The sequence below is a fragment of the Ctenopharyngodon idella genome, chromosome 3, assembly GCF_019924925.1.
Source record: "Ctenopharyngodon idella isolate HZGC_01 chromosome 3, HZGC01, whole genome shotgun sequence".
Lineage (NCBI taxonomy): Eukaryota > Metazoa > Chordata > Actinopteri > Cypriniformes > Xenocyprididae > Ctenopharyngodon > Ctenopharyngodon idella.
Genome location: NC_067222.1, coordinates 15,156,180 through 15,182,867, shown reverse-complemented (window position 1 = coordinate 15,182,867; position 26,688 = coordinate 15,156,180). Strand labels below are relative to the sequence as shown.

At 35.6% G+C, this 26,688-nt stretch overlaps 2 protein-coding genes across 19 annotated transcripts in view; one reads left to right on the top strand and one right to left on the bottom strand.

Annotated features, from left to right (window-relative positions):
• LOC127508063 (uncharacterized) overlaps positions 1 to 26,688 on the bottom strand; it is a 292,618-nt gene that overhangs the window by 67,560 nt on the left and 198,370 nt on the right. The gene's annotated exons all lie outside the window — the stretch shown is intronic.
• Positions 1 to 26,688, top strand: part of LOC127508050 (uncharacterized) — a 383,187-nt gene that overhangs the window by 179,061 nt on the left and 177,438 nt on the right. For 12 of the 17 annotated variants that reach the window (XM_051885600.1, XM_051885607.1, XM_051885599.1 and 9 more), the window contains 5 exons: positions 6,614 to 6,913; positions 7,442 to 7,753; positions 12,285 to 12,587; positions 13,467 to 13,778; positions 21,142 to 21,441. The exons of 1 other annotated variant lie outside the window; for it this stretch is intronic. In XM_051885600.1, coding sequence (XP_051741560.1) covers positions 6,614 to 6,913; positions 7,442 to 7,753; positions 12,285 to 12,587; positions 13,467 to 13,778; positions 21,142 to 21,441 — 1,527 coding nt within the window. The remainder of the gene's footprint in view (positions 1 to 6,613; positions 6,914 to 7,441; positions 7,754 to 12,284; positions 12,588 to 13,466; positions 13,779 to 21,141; positions 21,442 to 26,688) is intronic. 4 more of the 17 variants (XM_051885597.1, XM_051885602.1, XM_051885611.1 and 1 more) reach the window with 4 other exon arrangements.

The window sequence follows — 26,688 nt, the reverse complement described above, 5'->3', positions numbered from 1 at the left end:
GCTTTAATCAGGGCTAAAATGTCACAGGTGTGTGTAGGTTCCTTTAAATACAGAGACAGAATTCAAACTTACAAAGAACCAATGAAAAAACTGCATATAATATCATCCACCAATCACAACACTTTAAAAGTACATAATCACACATCAACCAATGATTTCCTTACATCAAACACTACTGAGGAAAAGAAAATATATACCATGCACACCTTCATTGAAAACTTTTATAAAAATGTACAAAAAATACAAAAAAATAGTATAAAATATTTTTGTGTATGTAGATAACAACGATCACGTTCTTTTATAAACATATACAATATATACCCTTGTTTAAAAGGCCTTAATATATATATACACAATGCACATCTTTTTGAAGAACATTTCTATAAAAATTCTTTTAAGACCAATTCTTCATTAATCCCAGTAGGGAACAGACTTTTTAAATAAAAAGATCACATTGACTTAATGAGAAAAAGAAGGGAGGCTTTTTGGATTTTTTATTTAAAAAGTCTGTTCCCTACTGGGATTAATGAAGAATTGGTCTTAAAAGAATTTTTATTGAAATGTTCTTCAAAAAGGTGTGCATTGTGTGTGTGTGTGTGTGTGTGTGTGTGTATGTGTGTATGTGTGTATATATATATATATATATATATATATATATATATATATATATATATATATATATATATATATATATATATATATATATAATATATTAAGGCCTTTTAAACAAGGGTATATATTGTATATGTTTATAAAAGAACATGATCTTTGTTATCTACATACATACACAAAAATATTTTATACTGTTTTTTTGTATTTTTTGTACATTTTTATAAAAGTTTTCAATGAAGGTGTGCATGGTATATATTTTCTTTTCCTCAGCAGTGTTTGATGTAAGGAAATCATTGGTTGATGTGTGATTATGTACTTTTAAAGTGTTGTGATTGGTGGATGATATTATATGCAGTTTTTTCATTGGTTCTTTGTGAGTTTGAATTCTGTTTGTATTTAAAGGAACCTACACAAACCTGTGACATTTTAGCCCTGATTAAGGCCTCTGTGCCGAAACGTGTTGGCAAAATAAAGTATTGATTTTTTTTAGCTCCATTTTATGTTTATTCTTGACCCTTTAACACCACAAGTGTTGCAGGTATCGCCTATATAGGTGAGCTCTGTGGGCACGGCTCAGTCGGGATTGTGTCCGTAAGCAGTGGTTGTTGTGAAAAAAAAAAAAAAAAAAAAAAATTGTTCCTTGTGGGATGTGTCAAGCGCATGTCCATTCAGGTGCTGTGGTCAGTTGTACTCTGTCCAGGAGTGTTTGTGCCATTCAGGTTGAGTGGATTGGCACACCCTGCTGAAGGATGATGGAGGGAGAAGTAGATATTGTCCTTTAGCACTCTTGAGCCCAGTTTGTTTGGGTGCAGGCCATCATGTGTGAACATTTGTCTCTGACTCCAGAAAAGATTGACATTGTCAATGAAATTCAGTCCCTTTTAAGTTGCAGGTTTTTTGCAGCCATGTGTTAAGCCCATGCAACCGTGTAAATCGACACGGATCTCTCCGCTCGCGCGTGGATTTCCTTTGCTCTTGCACACAACTGGATGCGCGCTCTCAAATATACAGTGTTCTTATGATCTGCCTCCCCTCTCGCTCAGATATTGCGTGTACATGCTCAAACTGTGTCCTACGCTCTCACGAATCTCTCTGCTCTTGCACTAGAAATTAATTTGCTTCTGGATTAAACGCTGTCAACGGTTATCAACCAATCAGAATAGACGACTGACCGATGAAAATGCTACATGAAATCTTATTGGCTTACAGTGAACTGGTCCTGAAATTCTATCAATAAAGATGGATATTTAATTTCATTACAATTTAATAATATTTAATAATATTAATCAAAATGTAGGCTTATCTTAGAAATTGATGATTTCTATATTAATAAGCTTATCTAACTGCATTCCATTACAGGTCAAATGCCACTGAACAATTTATCCAAAACCAACATATTAGCCAATATCATGGACCAAAACATTGAATTAAACATTAAAAGATTAAACAACTAATTTAATGTTATAAATCAGTCTATTTAGAAATGTGTAGCCTATTAAAAAAATTATTAATTTATTAATTATTAATTTAAATGAATACAAAATCGTTTGAAACGAATGAAGACATGTTTCGTCCAGTGTTTTTAAACGAATCTCTTGAATGAATGATTTTGATTAATAAAATACATTTTAAGAGCCACTGGTCACCACCTACTGGCAGAACAGTGTAATAACATTAGTTTCAAAGGTCATTTACTCGTTTTTATTGCTGAAATCAGTGTATATTCAGACTATAAATTGTTATTGCAATACTTGCGTTATTATTTAATGTTTCCAACGCAGAAGTAGCAATAGTGTGTTGTTGAAAACACTTTGTGAAGCTGTTTAAACCATAAATATTCAGGTATGATCGTAATTTCAAAGGTTTAATAGACAACCGAATCGTTGTCATTTAGGAATAAGATTGCGTTCTTTTGATTAAGCGTGCATACATAAGAGCTTATAGCTAAAGTATTTTTGTATGTCGTGTTTTACCAGACCTCAAAAGAAATTCACTATGGTGGTATATTTGATCTCACATTTTAAGTTTTTAGGGAATGATGATTTGACCCTAATCTTGTTCTGTCTTAAATCAGAAGATATTTTTTGGTAATACTTTACAATAAGATTTCATTAACATTAGTTAACTGCATTAGTTAACATTAACTAATAATGAACTGCACTTCTACAGCGTTTATTAATCTCAAAAGTTGTATTTGATAACATTAGTAAATGCACTGTGAACTAACAAATAGCTGTATTTTAACTAAAGTTAAAAATAAATAATTACAGTAATGTAGCCTATTGCACATTGTTAGTTCATGTTAGATAAAACATTAACTAATGTTAACAAATAACCTTATTGTAAAATGTTACCTATTTTTTTTTTTTAAATATATAAATTTCTACACAAGTACACAAAACGTACGATCACAATAACTATAAGAACCTTATTGTTTGTTTGTTTAGATCAGGGGTGTCCAACCCTGCTCCTGGAGAGCTACCATCCTGCAGATTTCAGCTCCAACCCCAATCAAACACCCCTGAACCAGCTAATCAAAGTGTTCAGGGTTGCTTGATAATTATAGACAGGTGTGTTGGAGCAGGGTTGGAACTGAAGTCTGCAGGATGGTAGCTCTCTGGGAGCAGGGTTGGACACCCCTGGTTTAGATAAATTGGGGTTTGACCTGTAATGTGATACAGTTAGACTAGGTTACATTTGATTAATATTATTAAATTGTAAAGAAATTAAATATCCATCTTTGTCGAAAGAATTCCAGGCGCAGTTCACTCTCAGCCAATAAGATTCCACGTAGCATTTTCATCGATCAGTTGTCTATTCTGATTGGTTGATAACTGTTGACAGCATTTAACCCATAAGCAAATTAATTTCTGCAAGAGCACGGAGAGATTCGCGAGTGCACAGGACACAGTTTGAGCGTGCACACGCAATATCTGAGTGAGAGAAGAGACAGTTCATAAGAGAGCACTGTATTTGAGAGCTCGCGTCCAGTTATGTGTGAGAGCAAAGGAAATCCGCGAGATTCGTGCTTGCGCATTACATATATGTGCTATCATGTCACAATAATGTGCTCTCGACATTAGACAGTGAAATAACGCCATAATATGATTGCTTCTTTCCACGTGGATGGCATATTACTTTCTCATGAGCATCAGCATAAGCCTCTGCTAACAGTGGGCAAATTTGATTTCTAAATGTTTTATAAAATTCATTATTAAATCCATCAGTTCCAGGACTTTTTTAATTGTTTTTCAACTGCAAAATAGCCTCGTTGATCTCTTGCACAGTAATGGGAGCATCAATTGCTTCAGAATCCATAATGTTAATCTGGGATAAATGTATGTCTTTTAAATATGCATCTATCTCTTCAATATCTATATTCTTCTATATTCATCTATCTAATATTCTTCTTTATTTTCCGAATATAGCCCTTTATAGAATGAAGCAAAAGCATCCGCTATTTCCTTTGGTTTAAAAATGAAAGGTTTATTAGAGTCCTTAGTCCTGATTTTTTGCACTGTGTTAAGCCCCCTTTTTTTTTTCTGAGCTGGAATGCAAGTAGCTTACTCGCCCTAGAACCATTTTCTTTAAAGCGGATCTGTAAGCAATCACTCTTCCCCTCAAAACTGCTTTTGCTGCTTCCCAGAGGGTGACCGCCGATAATTTTAATAATTTTAACCGGAGGTGTTATTCGTATCTAGATAGTATTTAAACTCTGATTCAATGTATGTTTGAAATGCTGGATGTCCTAACAAAGAAGTGTTTAACTGGCAACATTTCGTAGGAGCATCCCCTTCCATATCCCATACTAATGACACTGGCGCATGATCTGATAATGTAATGTTATGAATTTTACAGTCAATAACTCTGTGTGCTTCATCTCCCGAAACAAAAAATATAGTCTATTCTAGAGTATGAGTTGTGTGGATGAGAGTAAAAAGAGAAATCTCTGTCTCTAGGATATAGGTGTCTCCAGATGTCAATCATCCCTAATTCCACACAGTTGTTCTTCAAGACCTTACTCATTATAGAAAGGGGTTTATGCGAGAAGGGATTTCTATCTAGTGGGGATAACACACAATTGAAGTCACCTCCCATAAGTAGCAGCCCTTGAGCCTTTTCATTGATCAAACTGAACATTTTATTCATAAACTTGGTATTTGTCTCATTGGGTGCATCTATGTTAAACAATGATACATAGAACACTTCGAACAGCAATGAACAAATCCTAACTATATACAAAACAAATTTTTCCTTCTTATGGACTTCCACAAAAAGAATCCACATTGTGGGTTTCCTCTGCCACAAACAGATATGCCCTGTAAAGAAAAGCAAGCACATGGACAGTGCTGTAGGCAGAGTTTGAAGGAGAGTCCAGACCCTAATCTTCAGCTGCATGATGTCAGTTGCAGTTATGAAAATGGAAAGCATAGCCATTGCAAGCTTATCCATTCCACAACCTCCCCCCCCTCCTCCCAGACCAGGTAACAGTGACCAATGGAGGCAGACTCATTCATGCTTAGTATATATGTCAACCCTTAGGATAATTTATTAAAAAAAAAAAAAATAAAAAAAAAATTATTTAAAATTATTTTATAATTATACACTTATTTATAAAACGCGAAAAAAAACGTCAGTATTCCCCCATTTTTTTTAAACTGAGTCATAACGATACTTTCAACTTCTGTATATCAATATATACTGCAAAACTTACACACGTGTTTTCTCCTTTGAATAAAGAGGTACACACAACCGGCCTACGTAGTCAGCACTGTCATGTCACTCAGTACTCTACGCGTGAGGTGCCTGCTCCTTTTCGATCAGTTCACTCTCCGAAAGGTTGACTGTAATTCCCAGATGTTTCAGTCCCTCTGCCGCTTCCCACGCAGAGTGAAAGTTCTTCTCTTCGGTTTCAAGGGAGACTTTGAGCAGCGCCGGGTATGGAGATCTAAACTTTCTGTGCCGTTTCTTTAGCTGTCTTTTTATGTCTCTATATTCCTTGCATCTGTGCTGAATATCTAAGGAGCAGTCATTGTCCAGTGAGATAATGTTCCCCTTGTACTTTACCTTTTTTGCTCCATGCCTTAAACAGGATTTGTTGTTTAGTCGGAAAGTGCAGGAACTTTACCACAATTGACCTGGGAGATGCTTTAGGATCTGTCGGAGCCGTAGTGAGAGACCTGTGAGCACGCTCAATGCCCAAATCTTGGTCAGCAGGTAGATCGAGGAGGTTTTTTAACAAGTTGTCTATAAATTCTGCCATGATCTTTTCTCCTTCGGCCCTTTCTTTGACTCCATAGATGCGGATGTTTGACCTGCGCGATCGGCTCTCCAAGTCCTCGCATTTTCCTTCAAGTTGGCGCTGTTTTGTTAGCAATCATTCAGTTCTGTCACTGCGATCCTCCGATGCGCTTATCCTTTGCTCTGATTCCTCGATTCTGTTCTCAAGACTTTTTACCACTTCCTTAACTTCTTTCACTGATGCATTTATTCTCTCCAGCTTACCGGTAAAATCTTGTCTCGTGGCCCTCATCTCCGCTAGTATTTCGGCCGCCATATCAGCGCTAACTGCTGTGTCCTTTTCAGGCAAACCAGTGTTAGTTTCCTCCTTTTTGTTACGTTTACCTTGTTTCATCCTTTTCATTAACTCATATTTTATTTTATTATTCATGTTTCGTCCGTTTTATTGTTTCAGCCTTTGCATATCGAGTCTGCCATCAAAGAGCTGCTTTAAAACGCGGCCATTGCGGAGGTGGCAAAACCGGAAGTCTAGATCACTCTTTCAATAGGAAAAATATCCCACTTTTAATTGTCAAACATATTTACAGAACAAAACTTGTAAGTGAATTATGAGGGCAAAAAAATGTTCAGTAATCAAGGAAAATGTTCAATTAATCAAGGATTTGATTTTAGGTCATAATTGTCCAGCCCTAAGTCTGATGTTGTTAGATTTCTGTTTCTAATTTCTGATCTATATTTCTCTGTTTCTGTGCTGCTGCAGAACAAGTGAATAAATCAGCGCTGAAGGGAGATTCTGTCGCTCTGATCTGTGATACTGAAATACAGAAGGATGATAAAATACAGTGGAAGTTTGAAGAGAAACTCATAGCTGAAATGACTGGAGAGAACCGTGAGAACCCTCAATGGTCTGATGATGAATTCAGAGACCAAATGAAGCTGAGCCCTTGGACTGGATCTCTCATCATTCAACAAACCAGACCTGAACACTCTGGATTATATAAACTAGAGATCAAGACCAGTTATTATTCAACATCCATACTCTTCAGGCTTATCGTCTGTGGTGAGTAACACAAAGTCTTTCAGTGAAACAGCAGCAGTGTATATGACAGACCTTGTAGATGCTGTTGTCTGTTCTGAAACTGTTCTTCACACAGACTGTGTTGCTTCTGTCTGCAGGATTGTTTGATCAACTTTATCAGTCACAATCCTCCTCATTATTCCTGATCATTATTGAACTGCAGTACAGTCATTATCTGATCACAAATCAAACATTCAGAAACGTTTCTTCACACAAACTCAATTCAACACACTCATATTTCATGTCATTTGAGTGGATTTTTACTCTTAGAAACACAGACTGGAGTTCAACACAGTTTCATCAGTGAAACACACATGAGGTGTAGAGATTTATACTTACATTCAGATTTCTAGAATGAGAAGTTGAGCTCTTTTCAGCTTAAATAGAGTAAATGATATGTTTGTGATACAGTATGTCAGGTGTGATATGTCAGTGTTTCTTCTGTTTATTTCTGCTGCTGTTGGTTTTCTGGTTCTGATTTCTGTTTGTATTTTTCTGTTTCTTTGACAGATGAAGTGAAGTCAGTGTCTGTGATGATGGGGGAGGATGTGACTCTACGTGTCAATCCTGAAATACAGACAGGAGATAAGATATTCTGGATGTTTGGAGATGAAAACAGTCTTGTAGCTAAAAACACAGAAGAGAAGTGTGAAGAAGAGTCTGAGTACAGTGATGTTAGATTTAAAGATAAAGTGGATCTGAATCGTCAGACTGGAGATCTCACCATCAAGACAATCAGAGCTATCCACACTGGAGAATACAAACTAAAGATCATCAGAAATGGCAAATCCTCATTCAAGATATTCAATGTTACTGTTTCTGGTGAGTGAAATATTTACTTTCATTTTAATTATATTTTTATTGTAGATCAGTATTGTGTCGTTCATAAAGGATAGTTCAGCCAAAAAAAAAATGCCCTCATGTCGTCCCAAACCCACAAGACTTTTATTGAATTTGATCCAAATTTTAATGGAAAATTTGGAAAGGCGGGACTTAGCTCACCTGTCAATCATCACCATGACGCAGCCGAATGAAGCGAGAGACAAACTTGCCTGGGATCGGGAAATAACCTCAATTTGTGTGTTATTGTGTGCGTCTGTGATTGATTGTGAGTACCCGTTCTAATCATAAGATAATCTTTGTTAATCGTAGTATGTGATTACAGGTCAATTTGGTATTTCTCCGCAGTTATTGAGTTAATCTGAATGAACAGTGTTAAAGCAAACTAGCGCGTTCACGATTATAATATCGCAGTTTGTGATATCTTCACCCTGTTCCGTATATGTTTATTCATGTCTCAGTGCTACTATGCTGAGAGTTATTCATGTCAAGTTTATATGGGAGTACTGTATGGTGCGTTGTGTGATATTTATTGCCAGTATACGGACACTTTCAGGATTAGATTACAAGATTAATTGGACAGTTGAAATAAATGTTGTAAGCAAATATTAAACAAGGATTAGATCGCGTTGTAAAGTGTGAAAACAATCGTCAGGCCACTGGCGCCCTCTGCAGGCGTTTGTTATATTCAGGGCTGGAAATGGCTGAGATTCACTGGGGGGACTCTATATCAGAAGATTTTATTTATTTTTACTTTCAGTGACTTTTCAGATGTATTTAAATATAAAATATTGTATAATTATATAATATGCTAGCATTAAACAGGCCTATTTCATGTTTCCTCCAAACAATATGTTCTTAATTATCAAGCAGACACATGAAAGGTCAATGAACAACATTTATCAACTGTGTGTGGCACAAACATGTTCATTCAACAGAATCTCTACTTGGAGAAAATTACCTGTTTGATTTTGGCCAAATTAAAGATACATTGTCTAGGAATTTGCATATGGTGCATACTGAATTGAACAGGTCACAAACATTTTAAATACATTTGTCCTCAGGGTAAAGAAAACTGAATGTTTTGGATGGCTACCTCTCAGTTTAGTTTACTTTGAAAATCAACCATTAAACACATTTAAAGGGGAATCCAGTTTTAACAGAAAAAGAAGCTGATGTGCATTCTGAAAAGCAAAATAATTTGGATAATAATGTATCTAGAAAATATAATATTCACTCATCCCTTTTCTTAAACAATGGTTAAAGAGGTTGAAATGTGCTGATTATCATTTTATAAAAACTTTTTGTTTTGTTACCATAGACATGGAGTTTTTTAAAACATTGCTACCTGAACATGCAGTTCTATTCTAATATTCCCTGAAATAATTAATAATAATTAACCCCCCCCCCCCCCCCACATACACACACCCATGCTGTTTTTACTCAATAAATTGAGAATCATTTTTTTTAAATAGTGTTCACAATTCTCCCATGATTCTGAATAGACAACTAAAAAAAAATAACATGTAATTTACTAGAGATTCTGACATAATGTTATTTGCTGCAGGCTATTTACAAAAACCATTAATCATTTTGAATGAATTATTATTTTTTTTAAATCGGTTTGAATAAATGATTCAATGACTCAATTTTTGAACACTTCTTTGCAATGAATGAGTCAATGACATACATTTTTAACAATCATTTGTTGCCACCTACTGGTGTAACGATGTAATTGACGATCTTTATTTGAAGTATCAAGTTACTTTCAAAGGTAATTTACTCTATTTTGTTCACTTCCTTTTGGGATGGGGGACTCGTTGTCTCCCTCGGTTGCGAAGAGTTTGGGTTTGCTCCCTCGTGAGGTTTATTTATTTGTTTGTTGCTTTATTTTTGCAAAATGTCCCACACATGCAAAGTTGGTTGAGAACATAACTGCAATAAAGTAACAGCCTATAGTTAACAATTACTTGTTTACAAAGTGCCATGGGAAGTCAAACTATCTATTTAAAATGCTCTTATACTGAACATGTTAATTCTTGAAATACAGACAGCTGTTTCCTAATGGGCATATCTGTCATATAAGCAGAACACACTTTACACATGAGGAAAACTAATGTTTAATCAATAATTCCAGAAGATCCATGAATCTCACTTGTACTTGGCCTTATGAAAAAGTAGTTCTTGTAATTGTTTAACCATAGCATTTGTTACAATAAGGATATAATCACAGCTAGACCACTGATGACTCCTCATTGCCTGCTTAGGGCAATGTTAACTTTTTTTTCTCTCTTTTTAAAATCTATTCCCTTAATAGATTATATATTATAAATTCTTTAACAAGTTAGTTCAAATGTACCACAATAAATACAACAGAACGTGATAAATTCTAGTAAAAGTGGTCATGAGAAGTTTAAAAAGCTTGCAGGATCAGCATCATGTTTTCCCCTCTTTTCATCAGTCTTTTTAGTGGCTGTCTCTAGATCATGTTTGACTTTCTCCATAGAGTTTTACTACATTCTCAATAGAATTCAAATGGGTTTCACAGTTTATCATAGGAACGGCTCGCGCAAATCTTATCACACTTTTGGAGCGCGCTGGTGAACGCGCCTGCGGTGATTCACGCGCGGCGCGTCGCTCATGATTATGAAAGCTCCGAACGCGCGATTTATACAATTAACAGCCTGATTCTGTGTTTCGGTGTGGGGGTTAGAGTACGCAACATGTGAGCAGTGGCGGTACGCAAGGCAAAGCAAGGGTAGGCTACAGATTAAGATAAAGACGTGCCGGGGAAGTTGTAATCGACTTTTCTCCAGTGTTGTGACATATTTCCAAGTGAAAGGGAATATTGAATAGAGGGCAGGGTTTTACTTTAGCGCTCCTCCTCTCCATCTGTCGCTCATAGCAGACTAACGGTTGGAGTGGTTTAAGCGTTTCATACTTTTAAGATTTTGATTAAAGATTACCACAACAAACATTTTTTTTCTGAGTATTAACTTGCACGGATTAATTGTTCACCACAAGACTAGTAATATGCACTAACAAAGGAAATCGGGTCAATTTTGATTTCATGCCGACTTTAAGCACATATCAGAACATGGTGCTGTGAGACACACTAATCCATCACATCCAGTTCTAATCCATCCATTTAAGAGTTCAGGGGTCGTGTTCACAAAACATCTTAAGGCTAAAAGTTGCTCCTAAATCTGTGAAAAGTTAGGAGTAGTCAAGAGGACTCCCGAGTCACTAAGACCAAATCACAAACAATCCTAAAATGGCTGTTGTCGGATGTTCTCCTCAGCAATCCGCCCAAAGACACTGAACACCATTGAGTCAATAGTGATAAAGCCTCGAGTGCTGAGCCTTTTCTTCATAAATGTGATAAATATTATGATTTATAGGTTTTAATCTACAATGACAACATAAAGATTCATTCATGTACAGATAAAATGTATTGAATGATGGAGAATGAAACATTGCGGTCAAGTACACGTCAGCTGTGTGTGTGTGTGTGTGTGTGTGTGTGTGTATATATATATATATATATATATATATATATATTTTCCTCCTCTCGAGCCCATTAGATAGACCGTTTTAACGTGCTCCTCCTGAACATTTGTCACTTGAATTCTTCAGTCTCTGGAGACGCAGACATGTGAGAGGCGGACAATAGCTGAACACATACTAGTTTATTCAGTGACTCTTAGCCTACATTTTAAAATCTTTATTTGAATATGGAAACATGATACCTCGTTCTACAATATTTCTCTGATTAAATCACTGACAGAGACTCCTCCCCCATCAGCCAATCATAGTTAGTAAGTGTGATGACATCATCCATATCAACAAGGTCGACCCCGTCCTTTCTCTTAGCTCAAGACTCTCTATTTCGTTAGTAAAAGTTTGTCTCAGCAGTTTTGTGAATAGATTTTAAGAGAAAACTCTTAGCTAAGAACTTTTACTGTTATTTAGGAGAACTCTTAGAGGTGAGATAAAATGTTTTGTGAATACGACCCCTGATCTCCAGATCTGCAGAGAGATTTTCACTCTTTTGTTTTTAATTAGTACATTTCCATGACAAAATCTGTCAGTAGCTCAGTTATAACTTCCTCAGTCTCAGCCTGTCTGTCCTAGTCTACACTACACAATCTGTTTTCTGAATGCTTGTTATTGATCTTATTGTAATTTATAGGTTATTTATTTCTTGACCTTGTAAATTATAACCCGTCTTCCAGTGAAACTGCTGACTTCTCTCTGGTGATGAATGCAGGACTTCTCTGATGATTTAACTCACTCACATCCTGATCTCCAGATCTGCATCCACTCACATCATGTAGATTTCTATAATATGGCAGAATCAGAGAAAGCTGAGTTCATTACTGATATTCATAAACTGAGTGAATGAAACATTTGAGATGTTGATCAATTGATCAGTAATGCTTTGTTGTCTGATGTTGTTAGTTTTCTGTTTCTAATTTCTGATCTCTATTTCTCTGTTTCTGTGCTGCTGCAGGACGTCAAGTGAAGACATCAGTGCTGAAGGGACGTCCTGTCACTCTGAACTATAATGCTGTAATACAGAATGATGATAAAATACAGTGGAAGTTTGAAGAGAAACTCATAGCTGAAATGACTGGAGAGAACCGTGAGAACCCTCAATGGTCTGATGAATTCAGAGACCAAATGAAGCTGGACCCTCAGACTGGATCTCTCACCATTCACCAAACCACACCTGAACACTCTGGATTATATAAGCTAGAGATCAAGACCAGTGCTTATTCAACATTCAGGATTATCGTCAGGATTATCGTCTTTGGTGAGTAACACAAAGTCTTTCAGTGAAACAGCAGCAGTGTATATGACAGACCTTGTGTCAAAATATGATTATAAAAGTGTTCCAGTTGTGTTATATTAATGATGGAGAAACTCTGACCTGTTCATCATATCACTGCACTGCTGCCATAGCAGATATATACTGATGTAGAAATCAACACACTGTTATGTCAGGAACAAGACCTTCTAGTGGGATTAATGTACAGAGTTAAATCATTAAAATGTGTCTCTAACTATTTTATCAAAGCTGTAAGACTCAAAAAGGTCATGTGGTATTTTTTTTTTTCATGAAGTCAACTGTAAATACAGGCAGTTGCAGATTAATTTCTGGTTTCTGGTGTTTTAGACAGATCTGGTTCCTCAATGAAGCAGCTTCAGACAGTCTTCTTTCATATGCTGTTGTCTGTTCTGAAACTGTTCTTCACACAGACTGTGTTGCTTCTGTCTGCAGGATTGTTTGATCAACTTTATCAGTCACAATCCTCCTCATTATTCCTGATCATTATTGAACTGCAGTACAGTCATTATCTGATCACAAATCAAACATTCAGAAACGTTTCTTCACACAAACTCAATTCAACACACTCATATTTCATGTCATTTGAGTGGATTTTTACTCTTAGAAACACAGACTGGAGTTCAACACAGTTTCATCAGTGAAACACACATGAGGTGTAGAGATTTATACTTACATTCAGATTTCTACAATGAGAAGTTGAACTCTTTTCAACTTAAAATAGAGTAAATGATATGTTTGTGATCCAGTATGTCAGGTGTGATATGTCAGTGTTTCTTCTGTTTATTTCTGCTGCTGTTGGTTTTCTGGTTCTGATTTCTGTATTTTTCTCTGTTTCTTTGACAGATGAACAGAAGTCAGTGTCAGTGATGGAGGGGACGGATGTGACTCTACGTGCCAATACTAAAATACAGACAGGAGATAAGATATTCTGGATGTTTGGAGATGACAACAGTCCTATAGATAAAAACACAGAAGAGAAGTGTGAAGAAGAGTCTGAGTGCAGTGATGTTAGATTTAAAGACAATGTGGATCTGAATCGTCAGACTGGAGATCTCACCATCAAGAAAATCGAAACTGACCACACTGGAGAATACAAACTAAAGATCATCAGAAATGGCAAATCCTCATTCAAGATATTCAGTGTTACTGTTTCTGGTGAGTGAAATATTTACTTTCATTGTAATTATAATTTTATTTTAGATCAGTATTGTGTCGTTCTTAAAGGATAGTTCAGCCAAAAATGCCCTCATGTCGCCCCAAACCCACAAGACTTTTATTGAATTTGATCCAAATTTTAATGGAAAATTTGGAAAGGCGGGACTTAGCTCACCTGTCAGTCATCACCATGACGCAGCCGAATGAAGCGAGAGACAAACTTGCCTGGGACCGGGAAATAACCTCAATTTGTGTGTTATTGTGTGCGTCTGTGATTGATTGTGAGTACCCGTTCTAATCATAAGATAATCTTTGTTAATCGTAGTATGTGATTACAGGTCAATTTGGTATTTCTCCGCAGTTATTGAGTTAATCAGAATGAACAGTGTTAAAGCAAACTAGCGCGTTCGGCGCGTTCACGTGCTGTGTGTTCACGATTATAATATCGCAGTTTGTGATTTCTTCACCCTTTTCCGTATATGTTTAATCATGTCGCAGTGCTACTATGCTGAGAGTTATTCATGTCAAGTTTATATGGGAGTACTGTATGGTGCGTTGTGTGATATTTATTGCCAGTATAAGGACACTTTCGGTTTCAATGTGCCGGTTATGTTTACATGAACGATGATAGCGCCATATTGCATAGTATTTTTCCACAGAAAGTTAATACTCTATACTGTAGCTATGTATACTATAACATTTTATAGTGTAATTTAATGTGTAATGTGATTTAATTTATATAACAGTCATGTTATGTTGATTATTTCTTTATTTATGTTTCATTGTAGTACCACACCTACCCACAAATTCTCGACCTCCCACTCATGTACCTCTCCATACACATCTTCAGTGTTCAGTAAACCCCTTTGAGTTAATCTGAGTGCCTTGATCCATTCCTGTGTTCTGATCGACACACCAAGAGCAAAGCTAGAGACATCAGAACCACCTTAGAATACAATCCTAGTTCAACTCCTTAACATTTAAGAAGTGATGTGACTGATTTGAATGTGGAAATCTGAAACAAAAGTCTTTCTTCACAGAAGATCTTCATTGTGTGAGAGCTCTCTGATGCACATTTATGAGAGAATCTCAACACAGTGGTCAGCAGTGCAGATCCTCAGGGTGTGTCGTGAGAATGACCCTTTTATATGAACTCAGTGTTACTGGTGTGACTTAGGGCTGTAACGATTCATCGATGAAATTCAATTACTCGATTTTTAAAAAAAAAAAAATCCTCGATTTCAATTTGCGCGTGTCGAGTAACTGGTAAAATACCGGAAGTGGAGAATCCATGAAACACATTATTAGACAGTTTTCTAAGGCTGCACGATATTAAACCCGTGTAAAAATAATAAAGCATAATGTTATTGTGACTTTACAAAGGTTGTGAATTAATTAAACAAATGTGTGTGCTGCAGGTTTAATATATATGCGCTGTAATTATTTATACACGTGTCTAGTGCGTCTCGTGCGGCTCCTTTCACAGTAAATGCAGCTTCACGTGAACTGTTATACATGAGTGGAGCGTCTCAAACTCCATCTCTGAATATGCTGTGAGCTTGGATTGCTTTTAACGTTTAATCAGATTTGTAAGGTAAGTCGTCAATAAACCTTAGCAACGTTATACAGTATGTTTCTACTTGGTGAAATGTGTAACTGCTCGTCGCGATTTCAAAATAAAAGTTTAAGCCCTCGTTTAAGTCCACATGTTCTTGTTCAAGAAATTACAGTGGTTGTAGCATTTCTGTCGTAAAGAAATGGCCAAATATTAAGGATTAATTGGACAGTTGAAATAAATGTTGTAAGCAAATATTAAACAAGGATTAGATCGCGTTGTAAAGTGTAAAAACAATCGTCAGGCCACTGGCGCCACTGCAGGCGTTTGTTATAATCAGGGCTGGAAATGGCTGAGATTCACTGGGGGGACTCTATATCGAAAGCATATAATTATATAATATGCTAACATTAAACAGGCCTATTTCATGTTACCTCCAAACAATATTTTCTTAATTATCAAGCAGACACATGAAAGGTCAATGAACAACATTTATCAACTGTGTGTGGCACAAACATGTTCATTCAACAGAATCTCTGCTTGGAGAAAATTACCTGTTTGATTTTGGCCAAATTAAAGATGCATTGTCTAGGAATTTGCATATGGTGCATACTGAATTGAACAGGTCACAAACATTTTAAATACATTTGTCCTCAGGTTAAATAAAACTGAATGTTTTGGATGGCTACCTCTCAGTTTAGTTTACTTTGAAAATCAACCATTAAACACATTTAAAGGGGAATCCAGTTTTAACAGAAAAAGAAGCTGATGTGCATTCTAAAAAGCAAAATAATTTGGATAATAATGTATCTAGAAAATATAATATTCACTCATCCCTTTTCTTAAACAATGGTTAAAGAGGTTGAAATGTGCTGATTATCATTTTATAAAAACTTTTTGTTTTGTTACCATAGACATGGAGTTTTTTAAAACATTGCCTTATATTCCTTATATTCCCTGAAATAATTAATACCCCCCCCCCCCCCCCCCATGCTGTTTTTACTCAATAAATTGAGAATCATTTTTTTTTTAAATAGTGTTCACAATTCTCCCATGATTCTGAATAGACAACTACAAAAATAACATGTAATTTACTAGAGATTCTGACAAAATGTTATTTGCTGCAGGCTATTTACAAAAACCATTAATTATTTTGAATGAATTTTTTTTTTTTTTAAATCGGTTTGAATAAATGATTCAATGACTCAATTATAAAGATGTCACTTGTTTCATAGATGAATCAACGTTTTTGAACACTTCTTTGCAATGAATGATTCAATGACAAATACATTTTTAACAATCATTTGTTGCCACCTACTGGTGTAACGATGTAATTGACAATCTTTATTTGAAGTATCAAGTTACTTTCAAAGGTAATTTACTCTATTTTGTTCACTTCCTTTTGGGATGGGGGACTCGTTGTCTCCCTCGGTTGCTCCCTCCTCCCTCGTGAGGTTTATTTATTTGTTTGTTGCTTTATTTTTGCAAAATGTCCCAAACATGCAAAGTTGGTTGAGAACATAACGGCAGTAAAGTAACAGCCTATAGTTAACAATTACTTGTTTACAAAGTGCCATGGGAAGTCAAACTATCTATTTAAAATGCTCTTATACTGAACATGTTTATTCTTGAAATACAGCCAGGTTTTTCCTAATGGGCATATCTGTCATATTAGCAGAACACACTTTACACATGAGGAAAACTAATGTTTAATCAATAATTCTAGAAGATCCATGAATCTCACTTGTACTTGGCCTTATGAAAAAGTAGTTCTTGTAATTGTTTAACACAGCATTTGTTATAATAAGGATATAATTACAGCTAGACCACTGATGACTCCTCATTGCCTGCTTAGGGCAATGTTAACTTTTTTTTCTCTTTTTTTAAATCTATTCCCTTAATAGACTATATATTATAAATTCTTCAACAAGTTAGTTCAAATGTACCACAGTAAATACAACAGAACGTGATAAATTCTAGTAAAGGTGGTCATGAGAAGTTTAAAAAGCTTGCAGGAACATCATCATGTTTTCCCCTCTTTTCATCAGTCTTTTTAGTGGCTGTCTCTAGATCATGTTTGACTTTCTCCATAGAGTTTTACTACATTCTCAATAGAATTCAAATGGGTTTCACATTTTATCATAGGAAAGGCTTGCGCAAATCTTATCACACTTTTGGAGCGTGCTGGTGAACGCGCCTGCGTCACTCATGCTTATAAAAGCTCCGAACGCATGATTTATACAATTAATTGCCTGATTCTATGTTTCGGTGTGGAGGTTAGAGTACCGGCAGCATGTGAGAAGTGGCGGTACGCAAGGCAAAGCAAGGGTAGGCTACAGATTAAGATAAAGACATGCCGGGGAAGTTGTAAACGACTTTTCTCCAGTGTTGTGACATATTCCCAAGTTAAGGGAATATTAAATAGAGGGCAGGGTTTTACTTTAGCGCTCCTCCTCTCCATCTGTCGCTCATAGCAGACTAACGGTTGGAGGGAGTGGTTTAAGCGTTTCATACTTTTAAGATTTTGATTAAAGATTACCACAACAAACAATTTTTTTCTGAGTATTAACTTGCACGGATTAATTGTTCACCACAAGACTAGTAATATGCACTAACAAAGGAAATCGGGTCAATTTTGATTTCATGACGACTTTAAGCACATATCAGAACATGGTGCTGTGAGACACACTAATCCATTACATCCAGTTCTAATCCATCCATATAAGAGTTCAGGGGTCGTGTTCACAAAACATCTTAAGGCTAAAAGTAGCTCCTAAATCTGTGAAAAGTTAGGAGTAGTGATGAGGACTCCCGAGGCACTGAGACCAAATCACAAACAATCCTAAAATGGCTGTTGTCGGATGTTCTCCTCAGCAATCCGCCCAAAGACACTGAACACCATTGAGTCAATAGTGATAAAGCCTCGAGTGCTGAGCCTTTTCTTCATAAATGTGATAAATATTATGATTTATAGGTTTTAATCTAAGATGACAACATAAAGATTCATTCACACACACACACACACACACATATATATATATATATATATATATTATATAATATAATATAATATAATATATAGGCCGTTTGAACGTGCTCCTCCTGAACTTTGTTTGTAAAACATCATTTGTCACATTAATTCTTCAGTCTCTGGAGACGCAGACATGTGAGAGGCGGACAATAGCTGAACACATACTAGTTTATTCAGTGACACTTAGCCTACATTTTCAAATCTTTATTTGAATATGGAAACATGATACCTCATTCTACAATATTTCTCTGATTAAATCACTGACAGAGACTCCTCCCTTATCAGCCAATCATAGTTAGTAAGTGTGATGACATCATCCATAGCGACGAGGTCGACCCCGCCCTTTCTCTTAGCTCAAGACTCTCTATTTCGTTAGTAAAAGTTTGTCTCAGCAGTTTTGTGAATAGATTTTAAGAGAAAACTCTTAGCTAAGAACTTTTACTGCAATTTAGGAGAACTCTTAGAGGTGAGCTAAAATGTTTTGTGAATACGACCCCTGATCTCCAGATCTGCAGAGAGATTTTCACTCTTTTGTTTTTAATTAGTACATTTCCATGACAAAATCTGTCAGTAGCTCAGTTATAACTTCCTTAGTCTCAGCCTGTCTGTCCTAGTCTACACTATACAATCTGTTTTCTGAATGCTTGTTATTGATCGTATTGTAATTTATAGGTTATTTAATTCTTGACCTTGTAAATTATAACCCGTCTTCCAGTGAAACTGCTGACTTCTCTCTGGTGATGAATGCTTCTCTGATGATTTAACTCACTCACATCCTGTTCCTGCAAGCTTTTATACACTTCACTTACTCGTCTAGTGTGAAACAGGCTAATGTTTGCTTGTTATCTGTCTTGTGATCGACAGTGAAAGTTTTTCTGGCATTTGGGAATGACCAGAGGAACATGTCAGATGCTCTTTGAGCAAATTATTGTTTGTTTGAGGTGAATTCTACGGTGGCCCAGTAATGCACAAAACAACGAAATTTAAAAAGCAAACATAAGTTTGCTTCTTAAATTTCAGTGAATCAAGCCACGCAACAGCATAAAGCCACAACACAATGAAAATGCTCCCAGCCACTAGGGGGCTTTCAGAGCTCAGTAGAGTTAGTTGTCCTTGCCACTGTTCTACAGAGTCGGCAGTTTTACAACAATATCAATACCATGATTAGTTTTAACAGTATGTAACCACTGTATATCCACATGAAATATTAATTCAAAACCATCTACGTCCATTATAGCTGCATATTTATACCTGTGAATGAATTGACGCACTACCATGGCTCATGGGAATGACTGCCAATTCCACCAAGTGGTTAAAAACATATATAATTTGTATTCATTAAAATTACTTTTAACATTTAGAAACAGACATGTTCAAATTCCAAAGCTTGTATAGGTTCCTATTGGTAAGACTGACTTAATACAGGTGACATTTTGTCAACACACACAGGGAGGTACAGTTTCACCTTTAGTTAGTCTTACCAATAGACCTTTATCACAGCAGAACTGATTACCGGAAGAATTGTTGCCAACTTAGCAATTTTGTTGCTAGATTTATCAACTTTTCAGACTAGCAAAGCACCTAGAAACAAATTTAGCTATTTTTAAAGTCAGCCTGGAGAGAGCTGAAGAAAGATGACAGTACACACTTCATATGTGAATTAAGATGATAGTTGCAGTTGTTCAATAATAATTGTTCATTTATGATACAGCATGTTATTAGCTTGTACCTATCATTGTTGTTCAGTTAGGTACACTGTAAATTGCAGAAAAACAGAAAAGGTTCTGGTAATTTTCTGCCAGGACAAGATCTGTTAAGTTGTAACCCTAAAACACAAAATACAATGTGTAAATTATAATACAGGTAAAACACCTGAGAAAAATCAATACGGATAATTCCTTCATATTAACACAGTACATTGTGCCCTATTTTTAACTAACTACCAATACACTGCTTCAAACTATAATTGTTCAAAATATGTAGTTTTACTAGTTAATAAGAAAATAAGAAAATATAATTGTTCAAAAATGTGTAACTGTTCAATAATTCAATGTTGTATTTAAAAATAAAAATATCTGATCAAAAAGATGTTGTTTATATTACTTTTACAAATAAAATAGGTTTATATTATTATAAATACATTTATATTATAATATTTACATTACGAGCAAATCTAAATTAACAGTTGATTTCAAATCATATTTTTATGTGTATTCTACACAATAATGCAGTTTTGCGTCATGGTTACGTGATGACATCATCCCACAACGTCATTTAGCAACTTTAGCAACAAATCCACCCGTCTTTAGCAACTTCCCTGAACATTAGTTGGCAACACTGGTTCGATTTCGTTGTGTTGTGAACTTATGTTTGCTTTTTTAATTTTGTTGTGTTGTGCACTACTGGGCCACCGTAGAATTCAGACTTTTTTCACACATTTTTTCCTGTATTTGCTTCTTTTAGAAGAGGATCTTTAAATAGTCAAGCTCAACTAAATCTGTGTTTCTGATGTTTGTTGTGTGGATTTCAGGCTGTTCTGTTGGTCAAAACACACATTAGATTTGAGGTCGACTCATTTAATTCATTTATATCTTCATGTAGATTTCTATAATATGGTAGAATCAGAGAAAGCTGAGTTCATTACTGATATTCATAAACTGAGTGAATGAAACATTTGAGATGTTGATCAATTGATCAGTAATGCTTTGTTGTCTGATGTTGTTAGTTTTCTGTTTCTAATTTCTGATCTATATTTCTCTGTTTCTGTGCTGCTGCAGGACGTCAAGTGAATAAATCAGTGCTGAAGGGAGATTCTGTCGCTCTGAAGTGTAGTACTGATACACAGAAGGGTGATAAAATACAGTGGAAGTTTGAAGAGAAACTCATAGCTGAAATGACTGGAGAGAACCGTGAGAACCCTCAATGGTCTGATGAATTCAGAGACCAAATGACGCTGCACCCTGAGACTGGATCTCTCTTCATTGAAGAAACCAGACCTGAACACACTGGATTATATAAACTAGAGATCAAGACCAGTGCTTATTCAACATTCAGACTCTTCAGGATTATCGTCTGTGGTGAGTAACACAAAGTCTTTCAGTGAAACAGCAGCAGTGTATATGACAGACCTTGTGTCAAAATATGATTATAAAAGTGTTCCAGTTGTGTTATATTAATGATGGAGAAACTCTGACCTGTTCATCATATCACTGCACTGCTGCCATAGCAGATATATACTGATGTAGAAATCAACACACTGCTATGTCAGGAACAAGACCTTCTAGTGGAATTAATGTACAGAGTTAAATCATTAAAATGTGTCTCTAACTATTTTATCAAAGCTGTAAGACTCAAAAAGGTCATGTGGTATTTTTTTTTTTTTTCATGAAGTCAACTGTAAATACAGGCAGTTGCAGATTAATTTTAATTGAATAATAATTAATTTAGTCAAGTTTCTTATTCTTATCCTACAAAAAAAAAAAAAAAAAGACTTTTATTGAATTAGATCCAAATTTTAAGAAGTGATGTGATTGATTTGAATGTGGAAATTTTAAACAAGATTAAGTCTTTCTTCACAAAAGATCTTCATTGTGTGAGAGATCTCTGATGCACATTAATGAGAGAATCTCAACACAGTGGTCAGCAGTGCAGATCCTCAGGTTGTGTCATCATTGTATCAATGTCCACTTTTATATGAACTCAAAAAGTCAGTCATACAAGTCATACCAGTAACACTTTCTATGGAGCACTAAAGTGTTTTTTGTTTCTTCCATATAATGGTGTCCAATGTTGTTTGGACCCAAATATTTTTCGTAATATCTTTTGTTTCACAGAAGAAAGTCATACAGGTTTGGAATGACATGAATGAACTATCCATTTAAGCACAAATATCAACATGGTGCTGAGAGACACACTGATCCATTACATCCAGTTCTAATCCATCCATTTAAGAGTTCAGAGGTCGTATTCACAAAACATCTTAAGGCTAAAAGTAGCTCCAAACTTGCCGATTTAGGAGAAACTCTTAAAAATAATGGGCACGTCAGTCCTAAATTTAGGACTCCAAATTTTTTGCTCTAAGAGTATTTCACAAAGTATTTTAGCGCTAAAACTAGCTCCTAAATCTGTGAAACATTAGGAGTAGTCAAGAGGACTCCTGAGTCACTGAGACCAAATCACAAACAATCCTAAAATGGCTGTTGTCGGATGTTCTCCTCAGCAATCCGCCCAAAGACACTGAACAGCATTGAGTCAATAGTGATAAAGCCTCGAGTGCTGAGCCTTTTCTTCATAAATGTGATAAAATATTATGATTTATAGGTTTTAATCTGTGATGACAACATAAAGATTCATTCATGTACAGATAAAATGTATTGAATGATGGAGAATGAAACATTGCGGTCAACTACACGTCAGCTGTGTGTGTATGTATATGTATATATAATATATATATATATATATACCTCCTCTTGAGCTGATTAGATAGGCCGTTTGAACGTGCTCCTCCTGAACTTTGTTTGTAAAACATCATTTGTCACATTAATTCTTCAGTCTCTGGAGACGCAGACATGTGAGAGGCGGACAATAGCTGAACACATACTTGTTTATTCAGTGACACTTAGCCTACATTTTAAAACCTTTATTTGAATATGGTATCATGATACCTCATTCTACAATATTTCTCTGATTAAATCACTGACAGAGACTCCTCCCCCATCAGTCAATCATAGTTAGTAAGCATGTTGACATGATCCATAGCAACAAGGTCAACCCCGCCCTTTCTCTTATCTTAAAGGGATAGTTCACCCAAAACTGAAAATTTGATGTTTATCTGCTCACCCCCAGGGCATCCAAGATGTAGGTGACTTTGTTTCTTCAGTAGAACACAAATGATGATTTTTAACTCCAACTGTTGCCGTCTGTCAGTCATATAATGCGTGTCAATGTGAACTCCATCTATAAGAGTCAAAAAAAACATGCACAGACAAATCCAAATTAAACCCTGCGGCTCGTGACGACACATTGCAGTTATATGCCCTCAAAATTCAAGATACACAGGCATTTTTGCCCCGATGAGTTTTTGTCTTATAATTATATCATATGATGTAGTTATACAATCTCACACGATAAAGTCCAGTTTTCCCCAAATTAGAATAATTGCAAATGTGATTTTATACAAAAGTTAAATGAACAATAAGTTAACATTGACCCTGTTGAAAAAACAGCATATGCTGGTAAGGTAGGTTTTGAAGCTGGGATGCTGGTTTGAGCAGGTTTATGCTGGTCCTGGCTTAAATTTGACTTTAAAAAATGTGCAGCATCTCTGTGTAGTAGGTTCCTATTGGTAAGACTGACTTACTACAGGTGAAATTTTGCCAACACAGGGAGGTACAGTTTCACCTTTAGTAAGTTAGTCTTACCAATAGACCTTTATCACAGCAGAATTGATTACCAGAAACATTGTTGCCAACTTAGCAATTTTGTTGCTAGATTTAGCAACTTTTCAGACTAGCAAAGCACCTAAAAGCACCTAGAAACAAATTGAGCTTTTTTTTTTAATTTATTTGGCAACTTTTATCATCTTTTGAAAAGTGACTTAAACAATCTAAAGTACAAAAAGAGGAAACCACTGAACAGCAGCCAGTCAAGCAGCACATCAGCCTGGAGAGAGCTGAAGAAAGATGACAGTACACAGTACACAATCCAGTATGTGGATTAAGATGATAGTTGCAGTTGTTCAATAATAATTGTTCATTTATGATACAGCATGTTATTAGCTTGTGCCTATCATTGTTGTTCAGTTAGGTACACTGTAAATTGTATAAAAACAGAAAAGTTGTAACCGTACAACACAAAATACAATGTGTAAATTATAATACAGGTAAAACACCTGTGAAAAATCAATACGGATAATTCCTTCATATTAACACAGTACATTGTGCCCTATTTTTAACTAACTACCAATACACTGCTTCAAACTATAATTGTTCAAAATGTGTAGTTTTATTAGTTAATAAGAAAATAAGAAAATGTAATTGTTCAAAAATGTGTAACTGTTCAATAATTCAATGTTGTATTTAAAAATAAAAATATCTGATCAAAAAGATGTTGTTTATATTACTTTTACAAATAAAATAGGTTTATTATTATAAATATATATTTATATTATAATATTTACATTACGAACAAATCTAAATTAACAGTTGATTTCAAATCATATTTTTATGTGTATTCTACACAATAATGCAGTTTTGCGTCATGGTTACGTGATGACGTCATCTCACAACATCATTTAGCAACTTTAGCAACAAATCCACCCGTCTTTAGCAACTTCCCTGAACATTAGTTGGCAACACTGGTTTGATTTCATTGTGTTGTGAACTTATATTTGCTTTTTTTATTTTTTTTTATTTCATTGTGTTGTGCACTACTGGGCCACCGTAGAATTCAGACTTTTTTTCACACATTTTTTCCTTCTATTTGCTTCTTTTAGGGTGCGTTTACACTTGTAGTTCGGTTCGTTTGGTTCATTTGGTCCGGACCAAAAAGAAAAAAAAACATTTAGTCCTGTTCCGATTAGCGTTCAGATTGACAATTTTATCACCGAACCTAAAGGCATAGGGATACATTCACAACGTGATTGGTCGGATTTTATGACGTATTGCCTATTTTGAGACGGAACTTACCGAACATCCAAAACAATGCTGTGCTGAGGTAAATGCGCCTGTTGTGTGTGCGTAGCCTGCATATGATGGTATTTTGGCCAGCTGGGAACTTGTGAAGAGCTTGTAAAATGTGTAAAGTAGTCAAAACGGCAACGGGAATCCATCTGTCACACACAAATGATCTGCTGCGTTGAGACGCGCGTCTGATGCCTGTCATGGGCAAACTCGCGACTATGACAAGAAAAATCGACATGCGTGAGGATTCTGTCCTTTTTAGGGTCTCATCTTCCTGTTTTTGGTTCGTTTACATGTCTTTGGTTCATGTTGCGTTCATATATCATTCGAACCGCACCAGAGTTCGTTTGGAAGTGGACCGAGACCCATCTTTTCAGCGGTCTCGGTCCGCTTGTTTGGTGCGCACCAGGGTTCGTATGGCAGCGTTCACACATGCTCAAATGAACCGCACTAACAGAGCAATCGCACCAGGGTTCGTTTTATTCGAACCAAACATGACAAGTGTGAACACAACCTTAGCGTAAAAGAAAATCTTTAAAAAAATCAAGATCAACAAAATTTGTATGTTTGTTGTGTGTATTGCAGTGTTAATTTTGATTTTCAGATGAAAATGCTCCTTAGTCTTAGTCACATTTTTGTCATTTTTGTCTTTCATATTTTAGTCTAGTTTTAGTTGACAAAAAGTCATCATTTTTGTCAAGTCTTAGTCATTACTTTTAGTCAAGCTACAGTTACCAACAATAATTTTGATAGCTATTTTCTCTTTAGACCAATTCATTCAAGCTTATGAAAAATTTGAATCAAGGTTGTATTGACATTGCACTCTTAGCAGTAGCACTTGTGCAAATCTACAGATCCCTTTTCAGTGGTTCTCAAACTTTCTAGAGTGTCGTACCCCCTGAGGGATGTAGCAAATTAGCTCAAAATAAATAGGAATAATTAATCATAACTAGTTATAATTAATTATAAATATTTGGATCAGTTAACAAAATTAACTTAATGTAATAAAATTAATATTACAATCAATTAACCTGTTGTCCAATGAACACAGTGTTAATTGTTTATAAATTCTAAGAAATGTTCATTTCCAGGTTATGGGAAATAACAATCTTATGTACAGTACTACTCAGAGCATGTAGTCAGAATCTGCATGAATAGGGACTCCAGTATATGAGCATGAAACATGGACAACTTTACATGTGACATGAACAAGACTTTATTAACTAGACTAAACACTTAACTACTCTAACATTCACACACATACATGCATACAGTTTACCAAGAGAAAGAGAGAGCTAAAGCAGAATACAGGAAATCAAGAAGTTACAGCATTGTTTGAAATTCAGCAGATCAACAGCCTTGAGCAAACCATCAGTTTAGTTCTAACACACCCTTCTTTAAAAGGGGTAAGGATACTCAATGTATCAGATAATGAGACTAAGTTTCATACTTGCATGTCTCTCCAAGTTGAATTAAAACTGTCTAGTTCTGCCTGTGTGTTAGCTACGTTTGGGATGCTAGTTGCAGTTTTAGGGGGATAGGTTCACAGAACTTCGATAGAGTGAGTTTATGGGTAATTCATTAAATATAATGAATAATTGTGTGTCTGATTGGTCCAGACGCTACAGGGATTTAACATCCTTC